Source organism: Artibeus jamaicensis, unplaced genomic scaffold (assembly GCF_021234435.1).
Source record: "Artibeus jamaicensis isolate MK-2021 breed Jamaican fruit bat unplaced genomic scaffold, CSHL_Jam_final contig_414, whole genome shotgun sequence".
Taxonomy (NCBI): Eukaryota; Metazoa; Chordata; class Mammalia; order Chiroptera; family Phyllostomidae; genus Artibeus; species Artibeus jamaicensis.
Genome location: NW_026521822.1, coordinates 2,540,491 through 2,564,231, shown reverse-complemented (window position 1 = coordinate 2,564,231; position 23,741 = coordinate 2,540,491). Strand labels below are relative to the sequence as shown.

The 23,741-nt window shown below is 37.9% G+C and overlaps 1 protein-coding gene across 2 annotated transcripts in view; it reads left to right on the top strand.

Moving 5' to 3' along the window:
- Positions 1–23,741, top strand: part of GTF2F2 (general transcription factor IIF subunit 2) — a 171,855-nt gene that overhangs the window by 54,656 nt on the left and 93,458 nt on the right. For both annotated transcript variants that reach the window (XM_037147365.2, XM_053665402.1), the window contains exon 5: positions 14,141–14,222. In XM_037147365.2, the coding sequence (XP_037003260.1) occupies positions 14,141–14,222 (82 nt within the window). The remainder of the gene's footprint in view (positions 1–14,140; positions 14,223–23,741) is intronic.

Sequence of the window (23,741 nt, the reverse complement as noted above, 5' to 3'; positions counted from 1 at the left end):
CCCTGGCTGGCGTAGCTCAGTGGATTGAGCGCAGGCCTGTGAACCAAGGGTTCGTGGTTCTATTCCCAGTCAGGGCACATGCCTGGGTTGCAGGCCAGTTCCCAGCAGGGGACCCAGGAGAGGCAACCATACATTGATATTTCTCTCCCTCTCTCCTCCTCTTCCCCTCTTAAGATAAATAAGTAAAATGTTTAAAAAAATAAAATTATTTTTAAAAAGTTTCATAGTGTTGGACTGGGTCTTCAAAAAGTCCAGGAAACTTTGCTACATCAGCAAATTTTTAGCCTCATTTGAGAAGTATAGAGAAGAATAAAAGCACTATGTATCGAAAGGAGCACAAATAAAAAGGACAGACTAAATGAGAAGTTCAAGCAAAATTCCATCTGTATTTTTTTGCTTCTCATTACAGAGATAATCTTGAAAACAATCTACATATCATTAATTAATCAATATTTTAAATGTACATTGGAAGATGAATATTTCAAGGAAACCTGTTTTATAATTCTGTAAGCAAGAGTCATTTAAGTTTTTTTTTAAATGATTTCTCTGTTTTGAAATGTAGCCTATACAATTCACTGGAATATTTTATTGTAACCAAATGAGGAAAGCACTTCTATAAACCATCAAATGAAGATTGAAATTATTGTATTGAACTCATTTTTATAGTGCTGTTTGGCAAAATAGCATTTACCTTCTCTTTGAGAAGGAGGTGTTACAAATTAATAACCATTCTCAAAGTGAAGGATGTGACTTAAACTTATGAAGGTAATATTACTTGGAAATCACTCACCAAAAGGGTCTCAGCTCCCAAATTGTCCCCTACCATTGTTCCTTCGATTATCCTCTTATCTTAGCTCCTGTTGTGTTTTTAGTGGTGAGATGGCGTGGGGGTGAGAAGGGTGCCTGAATAGCAGAACAGGATATGATGGTTCATAGGAGCAAATGAGTTTCTTACTCATGCAGAGTAGAATGATTATAAATTAGTAATGGAAAACTCTGTTATATTGCACATTTTTTTTGACATTTAACATTTCTGAAATGTTAAGACATTCAGGATATGTGTTAAAATTATTGGCTTGTAAAAGTTTCATGGCAGTATTTTGTCTTTCTTAGTGACACATAAAGTAATAGTGACTATTACAGTTGATAGTATCTTAAATTTGATTAAATATTTGAGCTGTTCTGTGAGCTTACCCCAGAAAATAAAACTAAAAGGGTGAGGAAAAGTGAGAAGGGGTAAGAGAAAGATTAAGGCAGCAGTCCTTAGCCCTGACTGCTGCATATTAGAATGATCTAGGGAGGCTATAAAAGTACCACTACCTCTTGCCCTCACAAGGAGACCCAAGTATAATCTCTGAGAGTAAGACCAGTATTTTTTTAAAAACTTCCGCAGGTGATCCTAATGGTCAGAGTTGAAGAACTACTTTATTAAAGACATTGATGAGCTAAGGAAAGGGAACTTACCTGAAAGGAGTTCTTAATGATGGGGACATAATTTCTCCCTTGTAGTTATGAGGATCACTTACTATGAAAGTATCTTGAAAATTATAAAGAACTAAAGTAGTATGTGGTATCATTGCTATCACTAATTACACATGGTGAAGAGAATAGGATGAAATTAATAAAACTTGGATCATATTCAGTTGATTTAAAAATATGCCATTACTGGGATGGGAATAAAAGACAGAAAACTATACTTGAACAATAATTTTTTAAATAATAAAAATAAAATAAAAAATATGTAATGGATCTTTGTATGTATTTCATTAATAACATTGTGTCCCTCGACTATATTGTAATCTTCCCTAAGCACAGGTGTCCGTCTTTTTCTTCCTTTGTTCCCCTCACCACACCTGGCACGGTGTCTGGCACTGTTTAACTAAAATGTAGCACTATAGTGAGAGTCTTTTCTTCAGGAGACTTAATCTTTCCTACAGGGATTTGTTTTTCTTTCTGTTTAATCACTTTTGCTGTTGTTTTTTAAAATTATTTCTAATTGCGAATGAAGCAGTCAAGGTATAACACCCTTTGATAAAGGTATAACTAAAACTATTACAGTACTATGATTTCCCCACCCTTTTGCATTTATTATTACATTACAGCATTCATTTTTTCCCAAAACATGGAACATGTTTTAGAAATTATTTCCTCAATCTCTCCATATACAGGCAAAAACAAAGTGTATTGTTCAACTTGCAAAACTGATCATTGCCTAGAGTAGGGAAAATTATCCCTAAAACATGCTTAACCAGGAGGCCAATTCACCAGCCGACCTCCAGGAACATGAAGGTGAACATGATAAACAGACTGTCTCCCATCTGAGCTTTCATTCACTGCCATTTGATAACCCTTCTTCAGGCCCAGATCAACAGCACATTTCTTGCCAACAATCATTAAATGTCCAAGAAGACGTTCATCATCATCATCCTCTGCTACAGAAATCTGGGACACTTGCTTCTCGGGTATTACCAGAAAATGTGTTAGTGCTTGAGGGGAACTGTCATGAAAAGCAAGACACTGGTCATTCTCAAAAATGATCTTGGCTGGGATTTCCTTGCAAATGATCTTCCTGAAGATTTGGTGGTCATGTGCCATTGCAGCCTCCCTTCCTCAAGGCTGCCAGGGGCAGCATTCTTTTTATTTTTTAATTTAAATTAATTAATTTATTTTTTAAATTATTTTTCAAGTACAGTATTCTTTCTTTTACTCCCTTCCCAGCCCACCCCCCGTACCCCCTCACCTCCCTCCCATTTCCACCCCCCTTAGTTGTTGTCCATGTGTCCTTTATATTAGTTCCTGTAAATCCCCCTTTTCCCCTGAAATTGCCTCCCCTCTCCCCTCCGGTTCCTGTCCCCCTGTTCTCGATTTCAGTGTTGTTGTTTTTATTTTGCTTGCTTATTTTGTTGTTTAGCTTCCTGTTAAAGGTGAGATCATACGGTATTTGTCTTTCACCGCCTGGCTTATTTCACTCAGCATAAGCATTCATTTTTTAAAATAAAGCTATATTTTATTTCTGGGTTTTATTCAGCATCTTATTCTTTAGAGCAACTTTGAGATTAGAGATTGTCTCTTTATAACATCAGAACATCATGTCCACATCTGTAATTAAGAGGTTTTTATATTCATTAAGTATACATGTCGTGTAACAAGCAAAAAGTATTAAAACATATAAATGTTGTTTTTGAAATGCCCAGTCACTAAGTTATTTCTTTGATCAAAATTACATTATGGTTTCCGTAGACTCATAGAACAAACTCATGTATTTATGGCCTCCTTCTTTGATTTTGTATCTTAGCTGACCACTGTAATTCATAGGTACCCTTTGATCAGCATTACAACATTCCTTGTGTAGGAATATATATCCTTTTCTCCCGTCTGTAGGGGAAAAATTGAAGAGCAGTACTGTGAGTGAGGAAGATGAAATGTTTTCTGAATCTTAAATCTAGTTCTCAAATTGCGCTTTCAATATTCTGTTTAAAATTGGGAATTCCCAGGGCATTAGGCATAGTTGTAATTTGAATATTATTGTAAGAAAATATATTACATTAACATAACTTTTGGGAATATTTATATGACTGCCCATTTGTTACTTGTGAGGCAGCTGGTCAAATGCTAACTCTGTAGGTTTACTGAAATCTGAGCATAATCATTTATTCCTAAAATTCCTGAAGATTAAATAGAGATCAGACCATCAGTTTACAAATTTGAATAAAGATTGCATTCTTAAAATAGAAGGATTGCAAGTTTGTCTAACTGGTTTGTCAAGATGCCAAGTAGCTTATGTTAATAGGCCATACCCAGTGAACCACAGGCAAAATCTGCTAGGAAAAGATTTTAAATGAGGTAATGGAGACTAGTAAGCATATTGACAATGATTTACCTTTTAAATGCGCCTGCTCTGTGAAAGTTCTGTATCTTCACTACTTTGCCAGACAAGGTAGACAGGTGTGATGTAATGTGAATCAGGAAAGTAGCTTCAAAAGTCTTGAGGATCAGTCCAAAACCTTGGTTCTAGCCCACTCTTCTGTGTTTCAGTGTGAGTTGCAAGTGCTCTTAAAGCCCTCCACATTCATCTGGTCCTGTGGAAATGAATGCCTGTGTACTTCCTGATGCCTACTGTCTTCCTAACATACCGGCTCGAATTGCTTACATGCCAGTGCTATTAAGCACCCTTCCTGCTTGCTTATCATTTTAACTTGTTCAAACTAGGAAGGCCCTTAACTTGTAAAAACTTTGTCACTACTTCTCTTGAGTCCTTCAATATAGAGTATATCTCAAATTGAGATGTACAATAGGAAGCTTCTCTTAGAGCAAAAGTTTGTGTTATCAGGTGTTGGAGGCTTCTCTACATTTTATCATTCTAAGAAACAGTTTCTAATTTCTACTCAAAGAGAATTTAAGTATATCTCGGTCTTTTAGAAAGTATTAGAGCAGACAAAGCAAACACTAATTAAATAATAAAGCTTCCCCAATTAGAGAGGAAGGCCAGTTTGTGTGTGGGGGGGGTTCTTTCTTTTTAAATATATTTTATTGATTATGCCATTACAGTTGTCCCATTCCCCTCCACCCTGCACACCCTCTCCCACCCACATCACCCCCCCTTAGTTCATGTCCATGTGTCATAAGTTCTTTAGCTTCTACATTTCCCACACTACTTTTGCCCTCCCACTATCTATTTTCTCCCCACTGTCTATGCTACTTATTCTCTGTACCTTCTCCCCCACTCTCCTCCTCCCAGTCCCCTGTTGCTAACCCTCCATGTGATCTCCGTTTCTGAGGTTCTGTTTCTGTTGTAGTTGTTTCCTTGGTTTGCTTTTGTTTTAGGTGTGGTTGTTAATAACTGTGAGTTTGCTGTCCTTTCACTGTTCATCTTTCTTTATCTTCTTTTTCTTAGATAAGTCCCTTTAACATTTCATATAAAAAGGGCCTGGTGATGATGAACTCCTTGAACTTGACCTTATCTGGGAAGCACTTTATCTGTCCTTCCATTCTAAATGAAAGCTTTGCTGGATAGAGCAATCTTGGTTGTAGGTCTTTAGATTTCATGACTTGGAATACTTCTTTCCAGCCCCTTCTTGCCTGTAAGGTCTCTTTTGAGAAATCCACTGACAGTCTGATGAGAACTCCTTTGTAGGTGACTGTCCCCTTATCTCTTGCTGCTTCTGGGATTCTCTCCATTTTAATCTTGGCTAATGTAATGATGATGTGCCTTGGTGTGTTCCTCCTTGGGTCCAACTTCTTTGGGACTCTCTGAGCTTCCTGGATTTCCCTATTCCCTTTGCCAGATTGGGGAAGTTCTCCTTTATTATTTGTTCAAATAACTTTTCCACTCGTGGCCATTCCTCTTCCCCTTCTGGTACCCTTATAATTCGGATGTTGGAACATTTAAAGATGTCCTGGAGGTTCCTAAGCCACTCCTCATTTTTTAAAAATTTTTCTTTCTTCATTCTTTTCTGTTTGGTGGTTTCATTCTTCCTTCTGGTCCACTCCATTGATTTGAGTCCCAGTTTTCTTTCCATCACTGTTGGTTCCCTGTGCATTTTTCTTCATTTCACTTAGTGTAGCCTTCATTTTTTCATCTAATTTGTGACCAAAATCAACCAGTTCTGTGGGCTTCCTGATCACCAGTGTTTTGAACCGTGCATCTGATAGGTTGGCTATCTCTTGGCCACTTAAAAGTATTGGGTGTGGGGGTTTGATTTGTTCTTCTGTTTGAGCCATGTTTTTTGGTCAGGTTGCACCTGTTATGTATGAGGGGTGGAGCCTTAGATGTGCACCAGGGTGGGGCAACCCAGTTGCTGGGCTGTGACGCTGTATGTGGGGGCAGGGTCAGAGAGGGAATAATGGTGCTTGCTCCGCTCTCTCAGATTTCAGTCTCTTCTGCCTCTTCCCACAAGCAAATTGGCCCCTTCGGGTGCTGGTTCCCAGGTGGGTGGGCTTGTGTACATTCTAGGATCCTGTGAGTCACCCCATGAACTCTCCTGTGAGGCTGGGAGTCTCTCCCAGCACCTCAAGCCCGGCAGGTGTTTTCAATTGGTGTCTTTAGGCTTTATTTCCCTGGTGCTGGGGCCCTGGGTTGAGGAGTCTGTCTCACTGCCTGTTTTTTGCGTGGTTTATCTGCACGCCATGTGTGTCTGTGGTCAGCCAACTGCCTTGCATGCCTCACTGGGTCTGCTTGTTGCCTCCCTGAGTCCGGGGTCTGCCAATTGCCACTTTTTTCTGCTGTGACCCCTCTTTGCCGGCTGCCTACTGCGCCCCTCTTACTGATCTGGATAAATGGTTCATTGTCGTAGGACTTAGGTACAGTTCAATTTTCTGTCCGTTCCGGTTGTGGTTTTGTTTCTAAATCTTTGTTGTTCTTAAAATTGGTTGTGCAAGGAGGCACAGTATTTCCACTTATGCCTCCATGTTACCCGAAGTCCTTCTTACTTTTTTTTTAAGTGATCTTGGAGATGCCAGGAACTTCATTGCCAAGGCCCAGAGATGGAATGTAACATCTCCAAAATAACACTATTTATAACAGCATCAGAACTAGAAGCCTTCAGTTCTTTTTTTTAAATTTTTTAAAAAGATTTTATTTATTTATTGTTAGAGGGAGGGGAAGGGAGAAAGCAAGAGAGGGAGAGAAACATCAATATGTGGTTGCTTCTTGCAATCCCCCAACTGGGGATCTGGCCCGCAACTCAGGCATGTGCCCTAGGCTGGGAATCCAATCAACAACCTTTTGGTTTGTACAGTGTCACTCATTTAACTGAGCCACACCATCTGAGGCATGGAAGCCTTCAGTACTTTTTACAGGATGTGCTCTGTATACTTAACTTTTCATTCTCTTCAGATTTTTATAGATAAATTAAATAACCATCACTAAAAGCATGTGTTCATACTCATTACAATTCTTTTGGGTACAATTAGCAGAAACCAGTTATTAACCAGCGTAGCAATAAATAAATAAATAAATAAATAAGTGGGAGGTGGCAAGGTGGGAGGGTATTGGGAGAGAATTTAGAAAGGATTTGGAATATATCCCAGAATCTAAGGAAGATGAGAACAGATGGTCAAGTCTAGGAAAAGGTAGGAACTGAGGCATTTCAAGGACTTAGTAGAATGAACTAATGTGGCATCTCTTTAGAGTGCTGTCATGACCATGTCCTTTCAGCAGTTTCTGGTGTGGGTCCCTTAGTTTAAAATTCCAAGTGAGAGAGAAAGAGATGAAAGCCATTGTACACACTGTTTGCACCACCGTCACTGCCCTTCTGACTTCTCAGTCTAAATCCAACCCATTTTTCAAGGTCCAGTACAAACATTGCTTTCTCTGTCACAGCTCTTCTTGACCCCCAGCTGGACATAATCTGCATGTGTGTGTTAATTGTGTATGTCTCTGTCTTAAAGCTCTTATAACCCTTAACAAATTTTATTGTTTCCTTTTTAAAAATTTATTGGGGTGACACTGGTTAACAAAAATTAATACAAGTTTCCAAACACACAATTCCACAGCATGTCATCTGTACCCTGTATTGTGTACACCACCCCAAGTCAAGTCTCCTTCCATCACTGTTTAACACCCCCCACACCCTCTTCCATGCCCCTCAGCAATCACCACGCTGTTGTCCTTGTCCATAGGTTCTTTCTTTTTTTTTTCCTTTTTTGCTCTATCCCTTCACGCCTCCGTCTTCCTCAACAAATTCTACTTTGTACAGTAGAATCCCACAACCCATATAAAATGACCAGTACTAGGTCAGTTAAATTCAAAGGTAGGCTATCATTAAATGATATTAGTATGCATTTCTGCTGCCTTAAACACTATATCTTAAAACTTACAAATGCTGTAAATGTACATTTAGTTACTAGTATTCTTGTAGGTCATTGCTTTCAATATATGAGGCTGATTAAGCATCTGCTTTCTCTGTCTTGTGAAGATTAAATGCACAATTTAGTTAGATTTTCAATTTTGGTTTCTTTAAAATGGAGCAAGAACTTTGGCACTCTGAAACAATATGAATTCAGAATCCTTCTTTGATGTTTCTCTGCTGGTCTTTGGTTGTCTCTGGATAATTTGACAATAGTTTATTAACAACTTACCAAAACATTAAATCTAGCTTTCATAGAAGCATTTCTCTCCCTGATACTCATAAGTAATAGGATTATGTAGTCTATAATCAAATTGTATAATTACTATCAGAGTAAACCTAGCATAAACAAGGTTCTAGCGTAGTTGGAGCAGAATCTTGTGTGTGAGTACTGGAGATTTTAACCTACTACCCACTAGTGTTTAGTAAGCTGTGGGCACCTGTTATTATCTTTTAAAAGGGGGAGTTGAGGGTCTTGGTAATCTGGAGGAATGTTAAGTGGAGGTCTAGCAGAAGTGCTCTTGGTGTATCAGAATGGTTTGTATGCCTGTCTGATCAATCACTCTGCCAGACCAGCAGATTTCAATGTGTTGATCTGAAAACTGCTGGGCACAGAAGACTCTGAAACTTTTTCAGGGGATCTGTAAAATCAGAACTATTTTCATGATAATACCAAGCCTTTTTGCCTTTTTCATTCTGATTTTCTAAATGTTTCTCAGTTTTAGTGTCTAATATAGTAAATATTGATAGAGAAAACCCACATTAATGAAAGTTCTTTGGTAGCCCTCGATACCTTTTAAGAATATGTACCTGTTAGTAATTGGATGTACTGTATTCTGGCTTCTTGAGGGCAGCAGCCACATTCCATTTATCTTTCTTATTTCTGATGTGTTTTTGCATTATCTTCTGCATAAAAGTCACTCAGTAAATATCTGATATGTCTATAAGCAAAAAAAAAAAAAAGATTATTTCAAGTATTTATGGTCTCTCAAAATGTGCCAACAAAGTAATGTCAAGTAAGGGTTCTTGTATTAATGAATATAACCTATAAATATAACCTATAATTAACAGTAGTGGTATACAAATGTTTTAAAATAATAAGATTTAGTATTTAGTACCTTTCCCCTGAAATCTTAAACAGTGTCTTGAGGAAGAAAAAAGGCATGGTTCAATGGAAAGAATATGAAAACATGTTCCTGTGAAGCTTTAAAAGGTGTGTGAAGACTTTAAATTTTGCTTGGTGAACTGTATCATAAATAAATTGGCTTTTTAAAATTTAAGAGGAGAAGGGAGAAGGACAAGTGAACAGAGATGTGACATTAAAAGCAGTCAGTTGGTGGACTTTTCCTTTCACTTGAGAAGCACTTAACAGATATTTTAGATTTTAAAAAGCTATTTTTAGGTTTGAAACTAGGATATGGTGGTCAGAAAACTATCATCTGAAAAGTGAATTTTATTACTTTTTGTGAGTGACCATGATTGAAGAATAATGATGAGAGTGGTGGCCATGTTGAAATGGGCCACAGGCTTTGGACTCATGCATTCAGGTGTTATATGGAGAATGTTGACAGCAGAAACCTTTAACTGAAAGTTAAATTAGCCTGTTCACATGGAGTAGATACTACTAGATAAGCGAGGAATACTCACAGGTGCTATTAAAAGGTACGTCTTTTACTATTCAACATTAATAAACACATGGATCTATTGTATAAGTTAAATTTTTTCAGGGACAGTATTCTACTGGTATTTTGCTTTTTAAAAAAAGATTAATATATATATTTTAATAATGAATTTTTCTCATGGATTAACGATACTTTACAGAGTACATTGAAATTTCTCCAAATCTTGCTAGTGAGACAGTTTTCTTAATAGAACTTTGAGCTTCAGTGAGAAGCAAACTTGAAGATTTGTTTTTGTGACTTCTGCCAAGATGGAGGCATAGGTGGAAATTATGCCTTCTCAAACAACCAAGTTTAAAGACTAAAACAACAAAGTTTTAGTAACAAAAAAACACAGCCAAAACACAGAAAATTGAACTATACAGAAGTCCGATAACAATGACCCCTTCAGCCGGACCGGTAAGAGGGGCGGAGCCAGCGACTGGCGAAGCAGGGTCAGGCAGGAAAGATCCCCAGACCCAGGTGCGCAGGCAGCCGTGGGCGGATCCCAGGTGTGAGTAGCAACGGGCAGACCCACTGAGGCCGCAAGGTGGCAGGCTGACCGCAATCACACATTTGCATGCAGATAAACCAGTGAAAGAGCGAGCAGTGAGACAGACCTCTCAGGCTCCAGCAGCGGGAAGCAGCAGAGGGGACTGCCATTGTCCCTCTTTGACCCTGCCCCCACATACAGCATCACAACCCAGCAACCTGGGTGGCCCCGCCCTAGTGAACACCTAAGGCTCCGCTCCTCATATATAACAGGTGCCAGCAAACCAAAACATAGCTCAAGGAGAACGCAAAGCCCCAGAGCCAATAACTCTAAGTGTCCAAGAAATAGCCAAACTTTCAGATGCACAGTTCAAAACACTGGTGATCAGGATGCTCACAGAAATGGGTGATTTTAGTCACAAGTTAGAGGAACATATGAAGGCTAAACTAATTGAAATGAAGGGAAATGCACAGGAAACCAATAGTAATGGGAAGGAAACTGGGACTCAAATCAAGGGAGTGGAACAGAAGGAAGAAAGAAACCACTAAACAGAAAAGGATGGAGAAACAAGAATTCAAAAAAATGAGGAGAGGCTTAGGAACCTTCAGGACATCTTTAAACGCTCCACATCTGAATTATAGGGGTATCAGAAGGGAAAGAGAAAGAGCAAGTAAAAAACTTACTTGAACAAATAATAAAAGAGAACTTCCCCAATCTGGCAAAGGAAATAGACTTCCAGGAAGTCCAGGAAGCTCAGAGAGTCCCAAAGAAGTTGGACCCAAGGAGGAACACACCAAGGCACATCGTAATTATATTAGCCAAGATTAACATGAAGGAGAGAATCCTAGAAGCAGCAAGAGATAAGGGGACAGTCACTTACAAAGGATTTCTCATCAGACTGTCAGCAGATTTCTCAAAAGGGACCTTACAGGCAAGAAGGGGCTGGAAAGAAGTATTCCAAGTCATGAAAGGCAAGGACCTACATCCAAGATTACTCTATCCAGCAAAGCTTTCATTTAGAATGGAAGGACAGATAAAGTGCTTCTCAGATAAGATCAAATTCAAGGAGTTCATCATCACCAAGCCTTTATTATATGAAATGTTAAAGGGACTTATCTAAGAAAATGAAGATAAAAAATAGGAACAGTGAAAGGACAGCAAACTCACAGTTATTAACAACCATACCTGAAACAAAAATAAACTAAGAAGACAGCTAGATCAGGAGCAGAACCATAGAAATGACAATCACATGGAGGGTTAACAACAGGGGAGTGTGAGGAGGAGAAAGAGGGAGAAGGTACAGAAAATAAGTAGTATAGATGGTAGGTAGAAGATAGGGGGTAGGGCAAGAATACTATGGGAAATATAGAATCTAGCCCGGGAGTTCTCTTTAATAAACCTGACATATCGCCGGGGGGGAGGAAATTGGGGGGAGGTTTGAAAAATAAGGGGGGGGGGGGGGGGGGGGCGGGGGGGTGGGGGGAAAGTGTTGAAAAAAACCTAAAATTTAAAAAAGAACTTGAGACACGTGGTCTTAAACTAAAGGGGGGAATGGTGGGGAAGGGGGGTGCAGGGTGGAGGGGAATGAAGGGGGGAATAGAACAGCTGTAATGGCATAATCAATAAAATAAAATAATTTTAAAAATTAAAAGAAAAGAAATACGAACTGGTAGTTAGAAAATAGTCATGGGAATGTAAAGTACAGCATAGAAAATACAGTCGATAATATTGAAATAACTTTGTTGCCAGGTACATATTTCAAATATCCAGGGGATCACTTTTTAAAGTATGTTATTGTCTGATCACTGTGCTGTACAACTGAAACTGAAAAAACATAATATTGAGTATAAACTGTAATTGAAAAATAAATTAAAAAAAGAAAAAAAGTTTTAATTTGAACACTTCCAAAAAAAGATTTGTTTTTGTTCTAAGAAAAGTCAGATTTTAATTTAAATCACATTCAATTCATTAAGATATTATTTTTAGATGTTTAAATTTAATATAAAATAATTAGGGGCTTATTGTTTTCTGCCTGGCATATTTTGGTATAAGGTAGGCATCCTTCTCCTTATTAGTCCTGATATCATCTGACAGTTCTTAAGAGTTGTTGCTTATGTTGCCCTAACAGGTCCTTGAACCATTGAATTCCATGGTGTGTTCATATTTACTAGTTAGAGGCTACAATAGTGAGTCCCTAGATTGTGAAGACAAAATTAAGAAAGCTCACCCTATGAAAGATTTTTTAGTATAAATCATGAAGGTGTTGTTCTATGTGCTCTCTACAGTTCAGTCAGTTTATCTCTTTCCTCTAGTGAACTGCAATGCTTCTTGAAATACAGAACTATATTTTAATCGTCTTTGATTCCATAATGCCTAGATGGTGCCCTTCATATAGTAGGCATTTAGTTAATGTTGGGAGAATGCATGAAGTCATTCGCCCTAGAGAGATGAAACATAAGTGCATTGCTGATTAGCCAAAGCATTTCCTGACTCTCTTCTCAAAACCTGAGTGAATTCTTACAGAAATATGATAGATCCATAGCTATCCTAACTGTAGTCATCCATTTCCAGACTGTAATAAGGCTTCCAGGACTTGTCTATTCTTTCACCAGATTGGGGAAATTGTCTTTCACTATTTTTTCAAATAAGTTTTTAATTTCTTGGTCTTCCCTCTTTTCCTTTTGGCACCCCTATGATTTGGACATTGGCATGTTTAAAGCTGTTTCAGAGGTTCTTGAGCCTCTCCTCATTCTTTAAATTCTTGTTTCTTCATTGTGTTCCAATTGAATGTTTATTTCTTCCTTTTGTTCCATATTGTTGATTCGTGTCCCCATTTTCTTCCCTCACTGTTGTTTCCCTGCATATTTGTGTTACTTCACTTAGCACTTCTTTTATTTTGCAGCCATACTCAGCATTTCTGTGAGCATCCTGATTACCAGTGTTTTCAACTCTGCATCTGATAGGTTAGCTATCTCCTTAACACTAGTTGTTTTTCTGGAGTTTTGTTGTGTTCTTTCACTTGGGCCATATTTCTTTCTCTCGGTGCACCAATCTGGATGTATGGTTCTTCTCTAACTCCTTGGTTGTCAGACTGCCATACAGCTAGATTTTCTGGCAGTTCTGGTGGTTTATTGTTTTTTAACTTGGTTGTTCCCTTCTTTTGGTTGTGCAAGGAGGTGAGGCATATCTACATATGCCTCTATCTAGGCTGGAACTCTGAAAATTATTTCTAATGGTAGAGGAAATTGTTCTTCTTTTTGGACAATTATTCATAGCAGTTAAAGCTGTAGCTTGGACATAGCCAAATTAATAATTCTGCTGAAAGGAGAAGGCAGAGCAGGTGGCAAGCAGAACTGGTCACAGAGTAACCTAGACAGTGGTCCTGCCCAGTTTCACAATATTTTCTGGGCTGGCTGTTCTGTTCACAGTGTATTCTAGAATTTTATTTATAGATACATGTATGTATACTCATGCATGTATATATTCAATATTTTTCCATTTGACTTTGTGCTATTTTAAGCCAACCTCTTTAGAAAGAGCTAAGTGTATGAAAACTTATTGGCAAGGGGCTGCAGCAGCCCAGTAAACAAACCGGACAGGAGCCCAGTTTTTTTGCTAGCCAAGAATAAGGTTTTCCTCTACTCTGACCAGTGATTCTACTCTAAACTTAGAAATGTTTCTTTTGAAAAAAATAAAATAACATAGAAACACTCATATATACAGAGAACAGACTGACAGAAGGAAAGGGGATCAGGGCATTGGGTAAAAAATGTGAAGGGATTAAGAAATATAAGTTGGTCGTAGTCACAGAGATATAAATTACAGCATAGGGAGTATAGTCAGTAATATCATAGTAACATATGTATGGGGCCAGTTGGCTATTTGAACTATCAAGGGGACCAATCTATAAAATATGTGATTGTCTAACCACTGTTCTGTACATCTGAAACTAATACAGAATAATATTGAATGTAAACTATAATTGAGAAAAATACTATATATATATTTTTTTTTCACTTGGTTTTTATTGTTAAATTTTATTGTGATCATTATTAGTGTGGTTAATGTGTTAGCATAGAATCTTGAAAATGATAAATGTTAATTCTGAATACATTTGTGAAATTTTTTTCTTTCCATTTAAGATAAGCTTTCATTGGAAGGAATAGTGGTACAAAGAGCAGAATGCCGACCAGCTGCAAGTGAAAACTACATGAGGTTAAAAAGGTCAGTGATTTTTAACTTTAAAATAATACCTGATGTTTCCTTTTGGGGATTGACATATATATGTTTGACTGCCTGTTGACTGCAACTGTGGTTATTGTTGAAAGTGTTTGCTTCAAAGGCTGTGGGTCTTAAAACCAATTAAAAATGAACTTCCAATTATAAAACATTTAAATAAGTCATAGAGATGTAGTGTATAGCAGGTTGACTACAGTTATATTAATACTTTATTATATACTTGAAAGTTGTTGAGAGAGTTGAGCTTAGAAATTCTCTTAAGAAAATTGTTTGTAACTATGTATGGTGACTAATTTAATTACACTTACTGTGGTGAACATTTTGCAGTATATATGATTATCAACTAAATCATGTTGTATATCTAAAAATATAGCATTACATGTTAATTATACTTCAATTTTTAAAAAGCCCAAGTAAGAGGGTTTTTTTGGCAAAGGACCTTTTAAGAACCTGGACTGTTTATTTGGTTTTTTTTAGGCTACTGTCTTAATATAACCTGGAATCAAACATTTTAAACTTTTTTATAATTGTCCTAGTAAATCTTTGATTTTTTTTTTTTTTTTAGTTCTCACCCAAGGATATGTTTATTGATTTTACAGAGAAAAAGGAAAACATCAACCAGTTGCTTCCTGTACTCTAGCCTGACCAGGGATGGAAACCATGGTGTATAGGATGATGCTCTAACCAACTGAGCCACCTGGCCAGGCATCCTTATAAATCTTGATTCTTTAAAGATATATAATAATAATAATTTTGTATTATTTTATTTTCAAAGGTTATAATTTTCCCATAATGAATATCTAAAATACTATATTATGTAAAGCAAATATATTACTAGAATATCTTTTCCTCTTGATTTGCAGAATCAAGAGAATTTTGATTCAGAAATCAGAATTTGCAGAAAATTTTTTTATAAACATAATACTTTAAGATTTTGCTTCACGGCCCACCCTTCCCACTTTCGAACAGGGCAAATGTTTTGTAATTAATATTTAACAATGATGATTGCAGTCTTGGCTGGTGTGGTTCAGTGGGTGCCAGCCTGTGAGCTGAAAGGTTGCTAGTTCAATTCCCAGTGGGAATTGCAGGCTAGGTCCTCAGTGGGGGCAACCAATTAATGTACGTCTCACACATCGATGTTTCTGTCCCTCTCTTTCTCCTGCTTTCCCCTCTCTCTAAAAATAAATAAACAAAAATCTTTTAAAAAAAGGTGATGATTGCAAATTCTTGATACGCTAAATTTTATGACTTTCAAAGAGTCAGCAATTTTTAAACCCTAAATAAATGTATTATGATTTATATTTGACTATATTTCAGTCCCATGTAGATCAGAATTATAAATTTGTTTGTCTCAGCACTTACTAGGTGAAACGAAAGAAACAAATATATCTGGCCTCCTGGAGCTTACATTTGAGCAGATTGTAGCTACACAGAACTGGTAGTTGAGTGCACCTGTTCCAACAGTTGTGGCAGCCTCTCTGGGTTCCAGTGTGCTCAATTGTAAAAGAGGCTGGTTGAGCTGGATCTTCTTTAAATTGCACATCATCTTTTTAATTTTTCTCCTTTTCTCAACTAGATTAGAGTTTGTCTCTTGGGAATGAAACAAAGAGACTGATTTTCTTGTCCAATAATTCCTCTCATTTAAATACCTTCCCAGGGCAAGTAAAAGTATGATAATTAAAATGAAAAAAATTATAATAGAAAATAACTTTGGGACTTAGACAGATTTTCTCTCTTTGTGTTTATCCTGTGGGGTCTATTATGCAATACAAGTGTTTTTGAAAATTTGTCTTCAAATAACTACTGAAATTGGAAAATGCAAAATCTGGTTACTGCACTGCTTGCCAAGGTTTTTTTCCTCTGATCTTAATTTTCTTTAAAGGTTTCTAAAGATTTCTGATGATGAGCCAGCAGGTCACCCATGTTTATGAAATGGCTGCCTTTTTTCTTAACAAAAAAGAAATTAAAATTGTTTAGATTTTGGAGTATCCTAAAAGACCAGCCATTATATATTTAAGTTACTCAAGTGACTTATAGAAACAGGGTGATTCAGAAGATAATAATTATCTGAGTTTCATAAAATAGATGATAACCATACAAGTTTCATGAAACAGATGATCACTAACATAAGTCTTGAAGACTGAGAGTTTTTGACCAAGTGAAAGAAAGGAGTAAGAACACTCTAGTTAAACAAAGAAATATGCAGGCACAAAGACTACTTGGTGAACACATTAGAAACTTGTATAGGGTTCTGCAAGCCTGGAATGCAGTATTTATTTGAGGTAGAACAGAAACTCCAGCTCATATCTTTTCTTTGAACTGCAAACTTAAATATCCAAAAGCTTGGTTCATTTCAGTTATGTCAAAAACTGGACTCCTAGTCCTTCCCCCAAAACCTGCTCCATCAGTTTCTCATTGAGTTAATGCCATATCTGTTCTCCCATTTTGTCAGTCCAAGCCTTAAATACACTTTTTATTCTCTTCTCACATCCCATATCCTATGTATCAGAAAAATCTGATTAACTGTACCTTTAAAATATCATACATCTACAGTCTTACCATGTCTCATCACCCACATGATGTCATTATTTCTCACCTGGATCACCGCAGTAGCCTCCTAATAGTAGAGCTCCTGCTTCCACCTTGCTGTGCTGTATGTAGTCTGTTGTGAGTGCAGTAGCCAGAGCAGTTTTTTAAAAAAATCTGTCAAATCATGCCATTTCTCTGCTCACATGTCACTGAAATGCTTGCTATAATACTCAGAATAAAATTCAGGTCCTTACAGTTGTCTGCAGGGTCCTACATAATCATCCTACCATTTCCTCCCCCGTTCCCCCATCTTCATCTCTCTCCCTCCCCTTCTTTTACCCTGCTCTAACCACATTGATTTCCTAATAGTCCATGAGCATTTTGGCACACTTCTGTATTTAGGTCCTTTGTACTGGGTGTGCTTTTCTGCCTGCAACATGCTTTTTCAGATAACTGCATGGCTTACCTCCTTGCCTCTGTCAAGTATCTCTCAGTTTATACTTTAATAAGGCCTACCCTGACCATCTTACTTCCTTTCATACTTGTATTTTCTTTTTAGCATATAACACTTAATGTACTATATAACTTATATTTATTGCCATATTTGCTCTAGTGGAGTTCAAGTTCTCATGGGGTTTTTTGTTTTGTCTGTGTGTGTGTGTGTGTGTGTGTGTGTGTGTGTGTGTGTGTGTGTGTGTCTGTTTTGTTCACTCTTACACACACAAGCTAAGAATAATCCAGGTACAAAATGTCTGAATGATCCAACAAGCTGGTTCTCATTAGAAGGAACATGAGACACAAGGTTTTAAGGATATTTGGAGATAAGAGTTATGGGACTTGATGAAGTCATCTCAAACTTCAGTGGTTGTGGGACAAAAGACCTTCTGTGGTCACACTGATGATGGTGGCTCTTGTTTTATAGCCTGGGTGTACTTCCTGCTGTGAATACCCAGATTGGTTCCATACCATTCTGAGCATTGCACAGGACCATTTACACTGAGGAAGGGACAGGGATAAGGAAGTTCTTTTAATTCCCCTTTCTATTTTAATTTAAATCCTGGTTGACAGTTCACATAAAAATTTTATAGAGTCTTGGCTGGTGTGGCTCAGTGAATTGAGTGCTGGCCTGAGAACCAAAATGCTGTTGGTTTGATTTCCAGTCAGGGCATGTGCCTGGGATACAGACCAGGTCCTCAGTGCGGGGCATGCGAGAGTAAACCACACACTGATATTTCACTCTCTTCTATTTCTCCCTCCTTCTCCTCTCACTAAAAATAAATAAATAAAATATTTTTTAAAATTATAAGAAAATAATTGATCTTTCCTTTAAAGAAAATCCAAAATCAAATGACTTAAATTGCAAGTACAGTACCAGTGGGCAAATTCTTCCTCCAGATAGTTAATTGAGTCTTTGAACCTGAATACACACACACACACACACACACACACACAGGATTATCTAAAAAAATATATTTACTGACAGTGTAGTGAGGGGGGCAAGAAGGGATAGAAACATAGCATGCTCTGACTGATGTAACTCAGCTAGTTGCATAGCAGAAGGTCACTGGTTGGATTCCTGGTCAGGGCACATGCTTAGGTTGCAGGTTTTGTTCCCCAGTCAGGGAGCGTATGAAAAGCAACTGATTGATGTCTCTCTCTTTTACTGATGTTTTTCTTTCTCCCTCCCATTCCCTCTCTCTAAAAATAAATAAATAAAATCTGAAGGAAGGAAGGAAGATACTAATGAATGAACATGGTGGCAGATTTCCAGGTGTACGTGACATCAAATATAATTGTTTGAGAACAGAATTGTTTCACTTTCTGGCTTCATTTTACGTATTCCCCTTTACATAGACACCAAATAGCTGTATCACACTAGAAGCTGTTATTCTAGATGTGCCAAGCACTTTTATGCCTTTATTAACATGCTCCATGCTCTACCTACAATGCCTTATCTCCCTTCTGCCAAGGTTCTTTTGAACCTTTAAAACCAATCCAGTTTTTACTTACTCAACTCAGGGAGACCTTCGTGTAGTTTCCACTCCCCATTCTAGTTGGGATCTGCCACACTCCTTTTCTATGTTTCACATACTTATATATTCTTGTTTAATGATTTCTATAAAAGTCTATGTTTTCTACCATATAGGTGCACATAGTTGCATTTTCTGCATGATTATGAACTTAACAAAAAGTAAGGACTATGAGTTTTATTTTTCTTTGCACTCTCCCTCCCTCTTTTCATATTCTCTACAATTACAAAGTGTATTACAAATATAAAATATCCAGAATTATTTGTTGGGTTGAAATATATTGAAGAGCCTTCCAAAGAAGACCTTTCTTTACTTAAGTTGGAAATTGTTTTGTGACTCAGTGAGTTTTGACTGTATTATATTTTAGCAAATAGTACCTGAATTATATGCTTAGTAACATAAACAAGTATATTGCACAGTATATTTTATGTTTATAAATAATGCTCTTTAAAAATGAGTACTATTACTATAACAGGACTTTATTGTTTAATTATATTTTATTGATTATGTTATTACAGCATAATCCATAATTACAACAGCATAGTTGTCCCTATTTTTCCCTCATACACCCTCCACCAAACAACCCCCTAGTCCCGCTTAGGCCATCCTCACACCATTATTCATGACTGTGGGTCATACATATAAATTCTTTGGCTATTCCATTTCCTGTATATCTTCATGACTGTTCTGTAACTACCTATTTGTACTTAATTCTCTTACCTCTTCATCCATTCCCCAACACCTATCATCTGGCAACCATGAAAACCCTCTTCATATCCATGATTCTGTCTCTTTCTTTAAATATATATTTTATTGATTATGCCATTACACTTGTTCTATTCCCCCCTTCATTCCCCTCCACCCTGCAAACCCCCTCCCCCACCATTCCCCCCACTTTAGTTTATGACCATGTGTCTCAAGTTCTTTAGATTCTATATTTCCCATACTATTTTTGCCCTCCCCCTATCTATTTTCTACCTACCATCTATGCTACTTATTTTCTGAACCTTCTCCCTCTTTCTCCTCCTTCCACTCCCCTATTGCTACCCCTCCATGTGATCTTCATTTCTATGGTTCACTCCTGATCTAGCTGTCCTCTTAGTTTGCTTTTGTTTTACGTGTGGTTCTTAATAACTGTGAGTTTACTGTCCTTTCACTGTTCCTATTTTTTATCTTCTTTTTCTTAGATAAGTCCCTTTAACATTTCATTTAATAAGGGCTTGGTGATGATGAACTCCTTGAATTTGATCTTATCTGAGAAGCACTTTATCTGTCCTTCCATTCTAAATGAAAGCTTTGCTGGATAGAGCAATCTTGGATGTAGGTTTTTGGATTTCATGACCTGGAATACTTCTTTCCAGCCCCTTCTTGCCTGTAAGGTCTTTTTTTGATAAAGCTGACAGTCTGATGGGAACTCCTTTGTAGGTGACTGTCCCCTTATCTCTTGCTGCTTCTAGGATTCTCTCCTTCATGTTAATCTTGGCTAATGTAATTATGATGTGCCTTTATGTGTTTCTTCTTGGGTCCAACTTCTTTGGGACTCTGAGCTTCCTGGATTTCCTGGAAGTCTATTTCCTTTGCCAGATTGGGGAAGTTCTCTTTTATTATTTGTTCAAATAACTTTTCCACTTGTGGCTGTTCCTCTTCCCCTTCTGGTACCCCTATAATTTGAATGTTGGAGCGTTTAAAGATGTCCTGGAGGTTCCTAAGCCTCTCCTCATTTTTTTGAATTCTTGTGTCTTCATATTTTTTCTGTTCGGTCATTTTTTTCTTCCTTCTGTTCCACTCCCTTGACTTGAATCCCAGTTTCCTTTCCATCACTATTGGTTTCCTGTGCATTTCCCTTCATTTCAATTAGTTTAGCCTTCATATGTTCCTCTAATTTGTGCCTAAAACCAACCAGGTCTGTGAGGACCCTGATCACCAGTGTTTTGAGCTGTGCATCTGATAGATTGGCAATTTCTTGTTCACTTAGATTTATTGGCTCTGGGGCTTTGAGTTGTTCTGGAGCCATGTTTTGATCTGTTCGTGCCTGTTACATATAAGGAGAGGAGCCATAGGTGTTCACCAGGGCAGGGCCACCCTGGTTGCTGGGTTTTGATGCTTATTGTGGGGGCAGGGTCAGAGAGGGACAATGGCGGTCCCTTCTGCTGCTTCCTGTTGCTGGGGCCTGCGAGGTCTGTCTCACTGCTCGCTCCTTCGCCTGGTTTATCTCTGCACGAATGTGTGACCGTGGTCAGCCTTCCACCTTGGGCCCTTATGGGGTCCACCTGTTGCTACTCCACACCTGGGATCTCCCCACGGCTGCCTGAGCGCCTGGGTCGGTCTGGTGGATCTTTCCTGCCCGACCCTGCCTTGCTTCTGGCTCTGCCCCTCTTACTGTTCTAGCTAAACGGTTCGTTTTTGTCGGACTTCAGTATAATTCAATTTTCTGTGGCTTGGCTGCATTTTTGTTGCTAAAACATTGTTGTTTTTAAACTTGTTCATTCGAGAAGGCATAGTGTTTCCACCTATGCCTCCATCTTGGCCTAAGTCCCTGTGAAGATTCCCATGATTCTTTCTCTGTTCTTCTTGTTTGCTTAGTTTATTTGATTCAGTTGTTGATAGATAAGGGTTTTTTCCACTTTTATTTATTTATTTAATTACTTTATTGTTTTTCAATTATAGGTGTCTACATTTTCTCCCCACCCTCCCCAATCCCCCCCCAAGCCCACATCCCTCCCTTGCTTCTGCCCATCCCCCTTGGTTTTGTCCATGTGTCCTTTACAGTGTTTCTGAAAACCCTTCTCCCCGCTCTTCCCTCCCCCCTCCCCTGTGGCTGTTGCTAGATTGTTCTTAATTTCAGTATCTCTGGTTATACTTTGTTTGCTTTTTTTCTTTTGTTGATTATATTCCACTTAAAGGTGAGATCATATGGTATTTCTCTTTCCCCACCTGGCTTATTTCACTCAGCATAATGCTCTCTAGTTCCATCCATGCTGTTGCAAAGGGTAGGAGCTCCTTCTTCTGCTGCATAGAATTCCATTGCATAAATGTACCATAGATTTTTGATCCACTCATTTCCTGATGGGCAAGGCACTTAGGTTGCTTCCAGCACTTGGCTATTGTAAATTGTGCTGCTATGAACATTGGGGTGCATAGATTCTTTTGGATTAGTGTTTCAAGGCTCTGAGGGTATAATCCCAGCAGTGGAATTGCTGGGTCAAAAGGCAATTCCATTTTGAGTTCTCTGAGGAAATTCCACAGTTTTCCACAGTGGCTACACCGGTCTGCATTCCCACCAACAGTGCACTAGGGTTCCCTTTTCTTCGCATCCTCCACAAAACTTGTTTGTTGATTTGTTTATGATGGCCATTCTGACTGGTGTGAAGTGGTATCTCATTGTGGTTTTAATTTGCATCTCTCTGATGGCTAATGATACTGAGCATCTTTTCATGTGTCTCTGGGCCCTCTGTCTTTCCTCCGTGGAGATGTGTTTGTTCAAGTCTTTTGCCCATTTTTTAATTGGGTTTTCTGTTTTCCTGGAGTGGAGATGTGTCAGTCCTTTATATATTTTGGAGATCAAACCCTTGTCCGAGGTATCATTGGCAACTATGTTTTTCCATGTAGTTGGTTCTCTTTTCATTTTAATGCTGTTTTCTTTGGCCATACAGAAGCTTTTTAATTTGGTGAGGTCCCATTTGTTAATTTTTTCCTTTATGTCCCTTGCATTAGGGGACATATTCATGAAAATGTTGCTGCGTAGAATGTCTGAGATTCCCCTGCTAATGTTTTCCTCTAGTACTTTTATGGTGTCATAACTTATATTTGAATGTTTTATCTACCTTGAATTTATTTTTATGTATGGTGTAAGTTGGTGATTGAGTTTCATTTTTTGCATATAGCTGTCCATATCTCCCAACACCATTTGTTGAAGAGGCTATTTTTACTCCATTTTATGCTTCTTTCCCTTTTGTCAAATATTAATTGACTATAGAGACTTGGGTTTTTTTCTGGGCTCTCTCTTCTGTTCCATTGGTCTATGTGCCTGTTTTTATTGACAGTACCATTCTGTTTTGATTACAGTGTCCTTGTAATACAGTTTGGTATCAGGTATTGTGATCCCTCCTGCTTTGTTCTTCTTTCTCAAAATTGCTGCAGCTATTCAGAGTTGTTTATGGTTCCATATAAATTTTTGAAGTGTTTGTTCTGTATCTGTGAAATATGTCATAGCTACTTTAATAGGGATTGCATTGAATCCATAAATCACTTTGGGAAGTATGGCCATTTTGATGATGTTAATTCTTCCAATCCATGAACAAGGTACATGTTTCCATTTGGTTGTGTCTTCCTTGATTTCTTTCTTCAGTGTTGTATAGTTTTCTGAGTATAGGTCTTTTACCTCCTTGGTTAGGTTTATTCCTAGGTATTTTATTTTTCTTGTTGCCGTATCAAGTGGGATTTTTTTCCCCTGATTTCTCTTTCTGATGTTTCATTGCTGGTATACAAAAATGCCTTTGATTTCTGAATATTCACTTTGTATCCAACTGTTTTACCAAATTCATTTATCAGGTCGAGTAGTTTTTTGGTGGAGTCTATAGGATTTTCCATGTATACTATCATATAATCTGTAAACAATGACTGTTTTACTTCCTCCTTTCCAATTTGGATGCCTTTTATTTATTTTTCTTGTCTGATTTCTGTGGCTAGGACTTGCAGTACTGTGTTTAATAGGAGTGGTGAAGGCAGGTATCCTTGTCTTGTTCCTCATCTTAGTGGAAAAGCTTTTACTTTTTGCCCATTGGGTATGATGTTGGCTGTTGATCTCTTGTATTGGCCTTTATTATGTTGGGGAATGGTCCCTCTGTTCCCACTTTGCTGAGTGTTCTTATCATAAATGGGTACTGTACATTACCAAATGCTTTTTCCGCATCTATTGATATAATTTTGTGGTTTTTTGTCTTTC